At 40.5% G+C, this 13,511-nt stretch overlaps 1 protein-coding gene across 5 annotated transcripts in view; it reads right to left on the bottom strand.

The window, feature by feature from the left end:
- Positions 1-13,511, bottom strand: part of APBB1IP (amyloid beta precursor protein binding family B member 1 interacting protein) — an 84,939-nt gene that overhangs the window by 37,030 nt on the left and 34,398 nt on the right. For all 5 annotated transcript variants that reach the window (XM_088844152.1, XM_055427859.2, XM_055427872.2 and 2 more), the window contains exons 3-5: positions 7,291-7,362; positions 3,566-3,653; positions 1,170-1,456 (exon numbers count right to left, since the gene is read on the bottom strand). In XM_088844152.1, the coding sequence (XP_088700278.1) occupies positions 1,170-1,456; positions 3,566-3,653; positions 7,291-7,362 (447 nt within the window). The remainder of the gene's footprint in view (positions 1-1,169; positions 1,457-3,565; positions 3,654-7,290; positions 7,363-13,511) is intronic.

Here is a 13,511-nt window from a genome sequence, read left to right as displayed (position 1 = left end):
CGTCCAACTCTTTGCAACCCTATGGACTGTAGCCCACCAGGCTCCGTTGTCCATGGGATTCTCCAGGCAAGAATACTGGAGTGGGTTGCCATGCCCTCCTCCAGGGGATCTTCCCAACCCAGGGATGGAACCCATGTCTTCTGTGGCTCCTGACTTGCAGGCAGATTCTTTACTGCCGAGCCACTGGGGAAGTCCTATGTTACTGCATCTTGCTGTAAATAATATAAATGTACAAAATTCTCTCTGAAAAGTTTTTTGGACTCAACCAGGCCCTTTGAAACTTCTATAGTATTATACATAAATTATATCTCAATGAACTGGAGGAAAAAAGAGCCTCTGTTCTAAATGGATCACCAATTTTCAAATAATTTTTATACAAGAATCACATAGTACAGCAATGAGTAGTACTGATATTTGTTTATATTTCATATTTATTCATCCAAAAGATATTGTAAGGATTTTCAGGGTTACCAGGGTTGTATTTATAAGTACTGATCAGCATACAGTACAACAGATGTGAGAGCCACAGAAAATAGAGCTAGGTTATTTCTCTAAACTATTTTAAAAGTGGCTTACCCTAAGCAAAATCCTTAAAGCACCCTTTTTGCATTGATGAGGGACATAAATTGACATCCCAAATAATGACAATATGAACTTCCCAGAAATCTATCAGTTACCCACCTGCTTGCCCATAACACCCCTTCCAACTTTGACCTTACAAGTGATATCTTTGCGAATGAACAAGGCTGTCAAATTCAGCAAAATTCCATTTAGTTCAATTTAGAAATATGTAAGGAATGCCTTCTATTCTTTATGTACTGGGCAAGGACCAGGGACACAGCAATGTATAAATCATTTCCACAGCTCATACCAAGTTAATCAGATATGACCCCCAAAGGTTGAGTATTATCAGGAAAAGTCACATATAAATGTAGACTTTAGCCAAACTGTAATAATTCCTGAATATGGCCATAATAAGTTCCTTATACTCACCAACGTGTCCTTTCACGGGCATTTTATATCTGACTTTGCAATGAACACATCTGGGATCCTTGTATTTTTGAATCTTAGAGCTCTTGGCATACAAATTTATGAATGGAACCGTCACTTTGAAGAAAGTCAGAGATCATGGGTGGCAGAGGTCAAGAGTCCTGACCCCACGGACTCACCTGAGAGATGGGTTCTGGAGGGGGTGGTGGCAGTGGAAGGTCTAACACTGGATCAGCTGGTGGAGGTGGCAAGTCGTCGTCATACTGACTCGTTGCAGCAACATTTGCTCTGTAACCAAGAGAGGCTGTGCCACTGACACTTGGCACACACAGGGACGCGGAATGAGGCTGCTTCTGAGGGGACTCTTTCTGGGCCTGGATTGTCCTCTGCTCAGCTTCACTTATGTCTGCGACCAGATCTGCCATGAGAGCGTCTAAATCTTGGTCTTCCAGTGCATTTAAGGACTCTGATAGGGAAAATCACATTCGTGAACAAGATAATGATGTGTACCTGGAAACACTAAATGAAAGTCATTTTAAAGAGTCAGTTTTTCTATAAAGCAATTACCCTTCAATTAAAAAATTAATTAATTTTTAAAAAAAGAGTAAGTTTGAGTACAGGTTGCCAGGGACTGGGGTTGGGGAAATAGGATGAGGTTGGCGAAAGAATATGAACTTTTATAAGGCACATAAGGTCTGAGGATCTAAGTATACCACGATGACTCTAGTTGCTAACACTGTATGGTATAATTGAAATCTGCTGAAAGAGTAGAACTTAAATGTTCTCACTAAAAAAAGAAGTAAAAATATGAGGTGGTGGATAGGTTATCTTGATGGGGGAAATCTTTTCACAATGTATATGCACACCAAATCTGCACGCTGTACACTTTAGGTATCATACAGTTTTATTCATCAATTAAACCTCAATAAAGCTAAAAATAGCCTTTCCTTCCAAGAAAAAAAGAAAGGGAGGCAAATGCCTTCCCTACATTGAGCATCCTCACAGGCCACCTATAAAGTCAAATCCAAGTGCTGATTGGATGCCTATGTAGGAAATTCTTGTGCATTCTGGTGCAAGATCTTAGAGTTTTACAAAGTAGGGGTTGGGAGAGGCTGCAAACAGATGGAAGGTTCTCCCAGGTCTTTGGACAGTGCAAACAGAGCAACATTAATGAATATACTTGGAAGAGAGTCGGTCTCCACCAACTGGGATTTATTTAATATGCCTTGAGGTTTGGGCTGAGGATAGAGTTTCTGTGTGCACACCATCCAATTATAGGAACTCTCACATCTCAAAAAGAGCAGCTAATAATAAACAGCAGGAAACAAAGCACAAAGGGCATTAAGGAGTGAAAAAAATGTTTTTGAAAAATTGGGATTAATTGGTAAAGACTTCATAAGACAGTGAGTTGGAAGTTAATTCTCTCTTTTTTAAAGAATTTTCTCTTGTTTTCAAGACTTCCTATACATTAATACTAGTACTTAAGTATTGTTCTGTTTTTTTGACTGCGCCACATGGCTTGTGGGATCTTAGTTCCCTGACCAGGGATCAAACCTGGGCCGACCGCGTTGGGAGTCTCAACCACTCCACCACCAGGGAAGTCCTGGGAGTTAAATCTTAAAGGAAACAGCAGACCCGGATTTTTGGAGTGTGGGTGAGGGAGGATGGTTTCGCTGGAATTTCTTCCACGTGTGAGATTACTGTGATGATCAGACATGGGATACTGAAAACTAATGAGACCACATGCATCCAGGGAGCCATGGCCGTGAGTCGAGCTGGGACAGCACCTGGCTGATCAGGCAGTCACCGGAGGGTGACTGTGATGAACGAAGGGTGAGCAGGGTGGAAGTGATGACGAGGAAGAGAAATCTAGCTGCTGCGTGCAACGGGAACGAGACTGAGGAAGTGGGAATGGGGGAAATACAGCCTTCTCAGGAACAAAGGATCAGAAAGCATGGGGAAATCATTTATTGCCAAACATCATCAGCACAAACACCATGCAGCATATTATTACATTAATGCTAATGGTTCCACCCTGAATATTCATTGGAAGGACTGTTGCTTAAGCTGAAGCTCTGATACCTTGGCCACCTGATGCAGAGCTGACTCATTGGAAAAGACTCTGATGCTGGAAAAGGTTGAAGGCAAAAGGAAAGGTGGGTGGCAGAGGATGAGATGGTTAGAGCTCATGGACACCAACCCGATGGACATGAATTTGAGCCAACTCCAGGTGACAGTGGAAAACTGAGGAGCCTGGCATGTGGCAGTCCGTGGGGCTGCTGAGCTGGACATGACTCAGTCACTGAACAACAACAATGGTTCTATGTACAGCACCTGGACTGAAGTTTGGATCTCCTAACTATGTAAAAAGGGTTTATTTCCTCCTAAGCCCTGTTGTTTTGCACATAACTTCTTCATAAAATTAAGTGAAATGAATTTTAAAAATCTCAGAAAGAATATATGTAGAACTAAGGAAGTGTATTCCTAGTTTTCTAGTGCTAAGGATTACACTCGGACAGATTTTAGTCATTGCTATGATTTCAAATTACTCAAGAAAAGAAATGATGATGCTTACCATTTAAATCCTTAAACCCCACACTGTAGTTAAATTCAGCTCTCGGCGGTTTAGGATCTGGAGGAGGGAGAATGTCGACTCCTAAACTCTGTGAAAATAGATCCCAAGCCCCAAAGTTATTCAGAATACTCACATTTTTTCAGGGCAAATTATTCATTAAGTAAATAATCATCTACTGTTTACCCATGTTCTCTCTAAACATGTACTCTAAAAACTGTATTCTTATTTGCACGTTTTAGGTGATTTTTTTCCCTACAGAAAATGACAAGTTAAAAATTATTCTAGAAACTACATCTTGAAACAAAACATATCAACTGAGACTGATGAGAACGAAGTTGTTTGTTTTTATAAACAACAAAAAATTTCTGGTAATGGTGCACTTGTGACACATACACTGTATATAATTCATGAAGACTTAAGCTATGACATCAAAAAAAGGAATATTTAGTCACTTAAAGAAAAGACCTGTTCAGGATGCAATCTTTTATTATACAGTAAAATGTTAATGCTGTTGCTCTAATTTAGTACAGCTCTTGTTAAAAAGAAATGAAGACACAGTAAGTTACTAATTTTGTAAATAACATTATTTTTTAAGTGAAAAAGTGACTTCTTGTATGATTTAAAAGCTAATATTTTTACATCCATAGTTTGAGAAGTGATTTCACCTGTTCCCACTCATGAACGTTTTCATGACAGTAAGTGTATTTTTAATGTTAATTTGATGTAGTAATATCCTTGTTCATGTTTTAAATTTCTGAAAGAAGCAATCATTATATTTTTGAGAATAAATTAATGAGATACTATCAGTTATAAGTAGAAAAAAAAAGACCATTAATCAAGAAGCTTAAAAAAATGAACCAAAGAAAGTTAGAATCAAGGATAAAATGTAGGGAAGAGTGACTGCAACCCCAGAATTCATTCTAAAAACCAGAATAAGAAAAAGGGAATAAGAATAAGAAAAGGGAAGGCTGAGAGAGAAACTGTGGGGCAGATACTAGAGCAAAAATATTAGTGAAAGGAAGTGCACACACACACAAATACTCATTAACTAGTTGCTTTTTAAACACTGTAATTAGGAAGTATAACATTGCAATTAGGGGAGCCAACTCGTTTTTTCTCAGGAATATATCAAGCTGCTTAAAGAAATTGGAAGTAGTTCTCTATCAAAATATGTATCCATGAATGTGTGATGTAACAGGCTTTGAGTAAATTAGAGAGGGAAAGAAGAGAAAGGAAACTAGTTTTAGGAAGGAACTCCTTTAATCAGTTTTAGCCAAGCAAACCCTGTGACTGGACTCACTTGAGCACAGTAAAGATCAAAACTCAGAAAGGCTCTCAGTAAAGGCAGATCCAAGATACTCTGAGGGGTCCCCGTCTTACTCTGGAGGTTACAGCAAAAATACTCAACTATGAAAATCCCAAACTGATCAAATAAGACAGTCATTCCTCTATGGAGCAGAAGTGAGTGGACAGAGACACGCAGACTTCATCAAACTCTCCCCCTTCACAGGTGGAAAAAAGTCCTCAGTTCAGTTCAGTTCAGTCGCTCAGTCGCGTCCGACTCTTTGCGACCCCATGAATCACAGCACGCCAGGCCTCCCTGTCCATCACCAACTCCCGGAGTTCACTCAAACTCATGTCCATCGAGTCGGTGATGCCATCCAGCCATCTCATTCTCTGTCGTCCGCCTCTCCTCCTGCCCTCAACCCCTCCCAGCATCAGTCTTTTCCAGTGAGTCAACTCGTCGCATGAGGTGGCCAAAGTATTGGAGTTTCAGCTTTAGCATCAGTTCTTCCAATGAACACCCAGGACTGATCTTTAGAATAGACTGGTCGGATCTCCTTGCAGTCCAAGGGACTCTCAAGAGTCTTCTCCAGCACCATAGTTCAAAAGCATCAATTCTTCGGCGCTCAGCTTTCTTCACAGTCCAACTCTCACATCCATACATGACCACTGGAAAAACCATAGCCTTGACTAGATGGACCTTTGTTGGCAAAGTAATGTCTCTGCTTTTTAATATGCTATCTAGGTTGGTCATAACTTACCTTCCAAGGAGTAAGCATCTTTTAATTTCCTGGCTGCAATCAGCATCTGCAGTGATTTCGGAGCCCAAAAAAAAAAAGTCTGACACTGTTTCCACTGTTTCCCCATCTATTTCCCATGAAGTGATGGGACCAGATACCATATCTTAGTTTTCTGAATGTTGAGCTTCAAGCCAACTTTTTCACTCTCCTCTTTCACTTTCATCAAGAGGCTTTTTAGTGCCGCTTCACTTTCTGCCATAAGGGTGGTGTTATCTGCATATCTGAGGTTATTGATATTTCTCCTGGCAATCTTGATTCCAGCTCGTGCTTCTTCCAGCCCAGTGTTCCTCATGATGTACTCTGCATGTAAGTTAAATAAGCAGGCTGACAATACACAGCCTTGACAAACTCCTTTTCCTTTTTGGAACTCTTTCTGCCATAAGGGTGGTGTTACCTGCATATCTGAGGTTATTGATATTTCTCCTGGCAATCTTGATTCCAGCTCGTGCTTCTTCCAGCCCAGTGTTCCTCATGATGTACTCTGCATATAAGTTAAATAAGCAGGCTGACAATATACAGCCTCCTTTTCCTTTTTGGAACTAGTCTGTTGTTCCACGTCCAGTTCTAACTGTTGCTTCCTGACCTGCATACAGGTTTCTCAAGAGGCAGGTCAGGTGGTCTGGTATTCCCATCTCTTGAAGAATTTTCCACAGTTTATTGTGATCCACACAGTCAAAGGCTTTGGCATAGTCAATGAAGCAGAAATAGATGCTTTTCTGGAACTCTCTTGCTTTTTCCATGATCCAGCGGATGTTGGCAATTTGATCTCTGGTGCCTCTGCCTTTTCTAAAACCAGCTTGAAAATCTGGAATTTCACAGTTCATGTGTTGCTGAAGCCTGGCTTGGAGAATTTTGAGCATGACTTTACTAGTGTGTGAGATGAGTGCTATTGTGTGGTAGTTTGAGCATTTTTTGGCATTGCCTTTCTTTGGGATTGGAAAGAAAACTGACCTTTTCCAGTCCTGTGGCCATGGCTGAGTCCTCAGATCTACAGAAATGTGGCTACCATCCCAACACCCTCCCTCTGGTTTTTAGTCAGCACCCCTTTTCTCTAAGCCTATTGTCTCATTTTTTGTCTCTTCCTTCATAGAGTCTGAACTTCCTTGAATTTCATATAGACTATAAAGTAGATGCTAACTAGTATTGATTTATTTTTCTAAAATAAACATAAAACATGGATTAGTCTTCATTTATTTTGTAGAAAACTTTGGGATCCCTGTCTTATTTAGGAATATTGGATGATTCTTATTTTAGTGCTTTATGCAGAAAGTCATGAGCTAATTAGCCTTTACATAAAGGTAACTGCCAGGGAAATTGTTCAGTGAGGGTGGTGGTTGCAGAGGGTTTGCTTGGGGAAAACCCCTCCACTGGCATTCCTAAGTATTTGAATACCATGAGCATGAGAACTGCCATAACGCCATAACAGAATGTGTGTGTGATCCATGTATTCAGTTAACTGAACTCAGAAGGGTATAATCAGGAAAAAAGCTTTATGTTTTTCCCCTACTACAGTTAGAGCAGGACTATAGAACATTGTCAATTTCCAGTCTTTAGAAAGATAGCTCTCTTGTCATATTAGAATCAAATTCGGTAATACTGTTTTTTTTTTTATCTAATTGAAAGTTAAGAAGGAGAATTTACCTGAGTCAGAAGATCCATCTCTCCCAGCAAATTGCTGAACATTTGGTCTATATCTTCGTTTGACTCACCCATCTGAAAAAGGAAGAAATCCAGATATAAACAGTCTAATAAAAGCCTGGTCCTTGGGGATAACTGTCCCATCTCTTTCTTTTCCTCCAAAAGGCCCATCATTGGGCAAGTAAGTCGAGAAGAAAAGTTTGGGGAGAGGAAAGTTGATTTCAGTCTGTACTTCCATGCCTGACCTCTCTGCAATTTGCTTGGTCCAAGATTGAGCCGAACTCTAGGGACTGTCTCAGAGTGACAATGGGACTGTTTTCCCAGACAGAACTAGTCTCCTTGGGGCCAACTGGACAAGTGGGTGACATTCAGGAATTCACAACCATGTAGGACACCCTGATTGGAAAAAGAGAATGCCTGAGGTCATGGGCGATGGCACCAGAGCCACAAAGAACTTCATTTCCACTTGAAAACGAACACAAAAAATGATGTCAGGTGTGAGTAAGCAAATTTACCAAAAAATTCCTTGCTTTACAAGTTTATCTCTGAAACAGCAGCTTTCAGCACATTTATTTGAAAATATTAGGGTGACAAACACTAATAACTAAAACGGCCACTTATAACTAAAACGGATAAGAGATGGATATAAAATGTATTTTACATTATAACCTTTCTCTACCTAAACCAAGTGAAGGAAGTGGCCACGGGAGAAAAAGTGCTTCCACAAAGTGTGCAGAGGGACGCCCTGGGAGGTATAACTAATTGCTCTGGTCCTGACATTGTTGGTGAGGCTGGATTAGGACATTAGGGGACACAGTCACAATGCTTAATTAGTAATGTGTTGTTTGGCAATAAAGACTCAACTGCTTCGTCTGTAAGATGAGGACTTTGTTGCAGATAATTTGTAAGGGTTGAAAATTCTCTAAAACACTAGAAAATTAGTGCTCATTATAGTTCAAGCTAAGAAGTCTGGTGAATGGATGAGATCAGCATGGATTATTTAAACCAAACAATATGTATGTGTGTGTATGCATGTGTTTATGTTTCCATCATTTTATATGAAACTTGCTGCTGCTGCTAAGTCACTTCAGTCGTGTCCGACTCTGTGTGACCCCATAGACGGAAGCCCACCAGGCTCCCCCATCCCTGGGATTCTCCAGGCAAGAACACTGGAGTGGGTCGCCATTTCCTTCTCCAATGTGTGAAAGTGAAAAGTGAAAGTGAAGTCGCTTAGTCGTGTCCGACCCTTAGCGACCCCACGGACTGCAGCCTACCAGGCTCCTCCATCCATGGGATTTTCTAGGCAAGAGTACTGGAGTGGCTTGCCATTGCCTTCTCCGTTTATATGAAACTTAAATACATACAAAAGTTGAGAAAATAATGTAATTATCTTCATGTACCCATTGTCCAGCTTTAACAATGACCAACAATGACTGGTCTTTTTTATGTAGATATCACATATGTAACACTAAAGGATTTTTTTTCTCACATAGCCATAATAATATTATCTCTGCACACACACTTGTGTGTATTTGTATTTAAAATAAATTATTTGAATTGCCAAGATACAGAAGCAACCTAAGTGTCTATCAATAGATGACTGGATAAAGAAGATGTGGTAAACATACACAGTGGAACGTTACTCAGCCATGAAAGGAGTGAAATCTTGCCATTTGCAGCAACACAGATGGATTCAGTGGGCATTATGATAAGTGAAATAAGTCAGACAGGAAAGACAAATACTGTATGATGTCACTTATATGTAGAATCTAAAAAAATACAATAAGTTAGTGGATAAAACAAAAAAGCAGCAGATGCACAGGGGTTGAGAACAAATTAGTGGTTACCAGTGGGGAGCCAGGGGAGGGGAGGGGCAGTATAGGGGTGCAGGGGAAGAGGTACAAACAATTTGGTATGAAGGAAACCACAAGGATATATTGCACGACACGAGAATATAGCCACTATTTTATAATAGCTATAAATGAGGTATAACCTTTAAAAAACTGTGAATCACTATACTATACACCTGCAACTTACATAATACCATACAGCAACTATATACGTCAAGAAAAAATATTTGGCTAAAATAGGCAAAGTCAAGGTGGATTTATCTTTCCTTGAATAAATTATCATGAAAACTTAATAGTTCTCCCTTTACTATAACCTCAAACTAATACTTAAGCAAAAAAACCTTTTCATATTTAATAGCTTTAGTTAATCAGGACTTAACTAAACCCTCTGTCTCTTTATGTGTAGCTAAAAGACCTCTGTCATACTGACTCTGTTTATTTAAAAGTGATCTACATGATTAAAAAATCAGTTCTTGAAAGTACAGAGATGTAATGATGACAATGATGAAGACATTATCTAGGACTTAACCTTGTTCTAGGAACTGATCCGGAGAAGGCAATGGCAAGCCACTCCAGTACTCTTGCCTAGAAAATCCCATGGATGGAGGAGCCTGGTAGGCTGCAGTCCGTGGGGTCGCTAAGGGTCGGACACGACTGAGCGACTTCACTTTCACTTTTCACTTTCATGCATTGGAGAAGGAAATGGCAACCCACTCCAGTGTTCTTGCCTGGAGAATCCCAGGGACGGGGAAGCCTGGTGGGCTTCCATCTATGGGGTCACACAGAGTCGGACACGACTGAAGTGACTTAGCAGCAGCAGCAGGAACTGATCTATAAGCCGGGTTGACATTAACAGTAAACAACTAGAACGGCGCCAACACTGAGAAATCAGAATGAATGAGGGCTGTAAAAGCCACCTGGAGCCCATCAGTGCACATCTCCCAGACATCCACCCTGTGGACTTCCCTGGTGGCCCAGTGGCTAAGACGTGGCATCGATGGGTCAGAAATATCCACTGAGCCCAAACACCTTAGATTCTCAGACTGTACACACCACTGATACAGGATGGGTTAAGGCACACACACACCGCTATATATAAAACAGATAGCCAACGAGAACCTACTGCAGAGCACGGAAACTCCTCAATACTCCGTAATAGCCTAGGTGGGAAAGGAATCTGAAAAAGAATGAATATATGTGCAACTGAATCACTTTGCTGTACACCTGAAACTAACACAACATTGGAAATCAACTATACTCCAATACACAATAAAAATTAAATTAAAAGTTTAAAAACCCAGAACAGGTTGAGGACACGCCAGAGTGAATCATACACCTAATGTGGAAATAACTCGAAACAGCAGCACATTCTTGTGACCTCTGCTGATTCCCTCTATGTTCATCAAAGTAGAAAAATCTTCCCCCTGCCCTTTCATTCCTTTTCCCTAGAGTCTGTTGATATTGAATTATTTAAAGGACTTAACATCAAAATTATTCTGTAAATCTTTTTTTTCTTTCTTTTACAATATTATATTGGTTGGTTTTGCCATACATTGACATGAATTCACCCCAGGTTTACATAAGTTCCCCCTCCTGAACCCCCCTCCCTGTAAATCTTGTTATAAGTAAAGTAGGTTGCTTTAAATCACAGTTTAAAAGCATTGTTATCCTTGGTGAAAATCACGAAACATTAGTTAAGAGCTATTAATAACATAAATGTGTATTAATGTGTAAATTCAAACCAGATTACATATTTATCTTCCCTACAAGAAAACCTTGCTTTTGGAATGAACAGAACCAGAGTTCCATGGATATATACAGTGTCCACACACACACATACACACATATGCACAAGAAAATAGGGCTGTGTCTGTTTGTATGTGCATTATTTCCTGAAGGTCAAAATCAAGAGTAAAAAGAGAGAAAGAGAGAAAGGAAACACCCAGCCCTGAGCACTCAAAGTGTTGTATGGATTAACAGCCAAAAGAGAAGGGGTGGAGGAGCCTTAGTGAAGCAATGGATTGTGAAACAAGCAATGTGCACATAGCGACTGGGTGGAATTAACATCTTTTGGGGAGTATGTCATCTCTGAACTCCTTTTGTGTCTTGGGAAGAACAACACATTGTTGATTAAAAACATTTGGAATCATTCTTTGTCAGATAGATTTTGCTGGGTTTTTTTTGGAGGGAGCAGTGAGTTGGATAGGAGTGGGATGGGGTGGTTGAGGCTGTACATTCAGGCTGAAATTCTGCCTTAGAGTCCCTGAATGACAGTGGGATTTTCCCTAATGCTCTGTCTTTCCTAAGGCTCAAACTTCTAAGCCTGTTTTTATCTACAGATTGTTTTTCTTCTCCACATATATACATTTCCTATATAAGCTTTAAATATGCATATTTTAAAAAATCTGCCTGTAAGAGAAAACATGGTGACTATAGGAGGTGTTAATGCAGCTTTGTGATGACTGTTTCACAACATATACACATACCATATCGTTATGTTGGATGCCTTAGTGTTAGATGTCAGTCAGATCCCCAGAGTGCAGGAAAAAGTGTATCCTGATAGTATTCTGATATATATTTATGTTGTATATTATATGTCATATATTTATATAAACTTACATAACATATATTATGTAAATATATATCTATATATTGCTTAATAGTACATCTGTTTATATCTATGGCAAAGTTAACCTTGTCTATTTAACTCAGTTTGGATGCGGGTTTCATTGCCACTTGGATGAGCAATTCCAGCCATGATTTTGGACCTGAGTGACTCACCTAAAACAACCCATTCAATATTCCACAAGTTTTTCCATCATTCTTCCCCCTCTGATGCATTCTCCTCCTATACGCCGTAACTTGACTATTGGTCATTATCCATCAGTTCAGTTCAGTTTAGTCGCTCAGTCGTGTCCGACTCTTTGCGACCTCATGAATCACAGCACGCCAGGCCTCCCTGTCCATCACCAACTCCCGGAGTTCACTCAAACTCATGTCCATCAAGTCGGTGATGCCATCCATCCAGCCATCTCATTCTCTGTCGTCCCCTTCTCCTCCTGCCCCCAATCCTTCCCAGCATCAGACTCTTTTCCAGTGAGTCAACTCGTCGCATGAGGTGGCCAAAGTATTGGAGTTTCAGCTTTAGCATCAGTGCTTCCAATGAAAACCCAGGACTGATCTCCTTTAGAATGGACTGGTTGGATCTCCTTGCAGTCCAAGGGACTCTCAAGAGTCTTCTCCAGCACCACAGTTCAAAAGCATCAATTCTTCGGCGCTCAGCTTTCTTCACAGTCCAACTCTCACATCCATACATGACCACGGGAAAAACCATAGCCTTGACTAGACGGACCTTTGTTGGCAAAGTAATGTCTCTGCTCATTATCCATCTATTAGTCTAATTTAGAAACCCTGGCATAGTCCCCATTTTTCCACCCCCATCAGTCAAAAAAATCCTGTCGGTGGTTCCTGCAGAGAGCTTTCCTTTCCTTCATCCTCACTGTTGAGACTCTCATCAGCTCATCAAGCCCCCAGGAATCCTCATCAAGTCCCATCACTATCATTTTGAATTTGAAATGGGAATCTGGATGTTTCAATCTCCTGTTCTGTGGCTGATCACGATGAAGTGGGGAGAGTTCAAGTCTCGCCACATCTTTTAAAGTCCTTCATAATTTGCCCCAACCTATCCTTCAGAGTTCAATTCTTACCCATCAGGGCCCTTGACACTGTCTGAACAGGCTTTTTAAACATTCTCTTTGACTTGGTACACACTGTTCCCTTCAAGTAGCATCCTCCTCTGTCCACTCATCCTTCATACAACCTACTGATCATTTGGAATCCAACTTTCATGGATATGTCAGCATACCTTGTGGAGAGACTTGCTGTCCACTGCACTTGGCAACCCTATCAGTAAATCCAGACGCCAACAACAACCTGGATAAGGTTTTTAAACCTCCCTGGGTTAGTTTCCTTATCCATAAAATGAAGAGATTAACATGTCATTCGTAGGATTGCTGTGACATTCATATTGGTGTGCAACCATGACCACAGTTCATTTCCAGAACCTTTTCATCTTCCTCAACTGAAATTTCATACCCATTAAATAGTAACTCCCCATCCCTCCCGCCCCCAGCCCCGAATCCTAGGATCCTTCACCCTACTTTCTGTTTATGCATCTGGCTACTCTAGACATCTCATGTAAGCGTTCTGAAATGTGTGTCCTCAAGATTCACCCTGGTTGAAGCACTATTGTGTACTTCTAGCATGTATCATGCACTGTTGTACAACTAGCATGTATCATGCACTGTGTACTAACTAGCATGTATCATGCACTGTGTACTAACTAGCATGTATCATGCACTGTGTACTAACTAG

Source organism: Moschus berezovskii, chromosome 15 (genome assembly GCF_049115385.1).
Source record: "Moschus berezovskii isolate FMDL1 chromosome 15, NW_MosBer_1.0, whole genome shotgun sequence".
Lineage (NCBI taxonomy): Eukaryota > Metazoa > Chordata > Mammalia > Artiodactyla > Moschidae > Moschus > Moschus berezovskii.
This window is presented reverse-complemented; position numbering and strand designations above follow the sequence as displayed.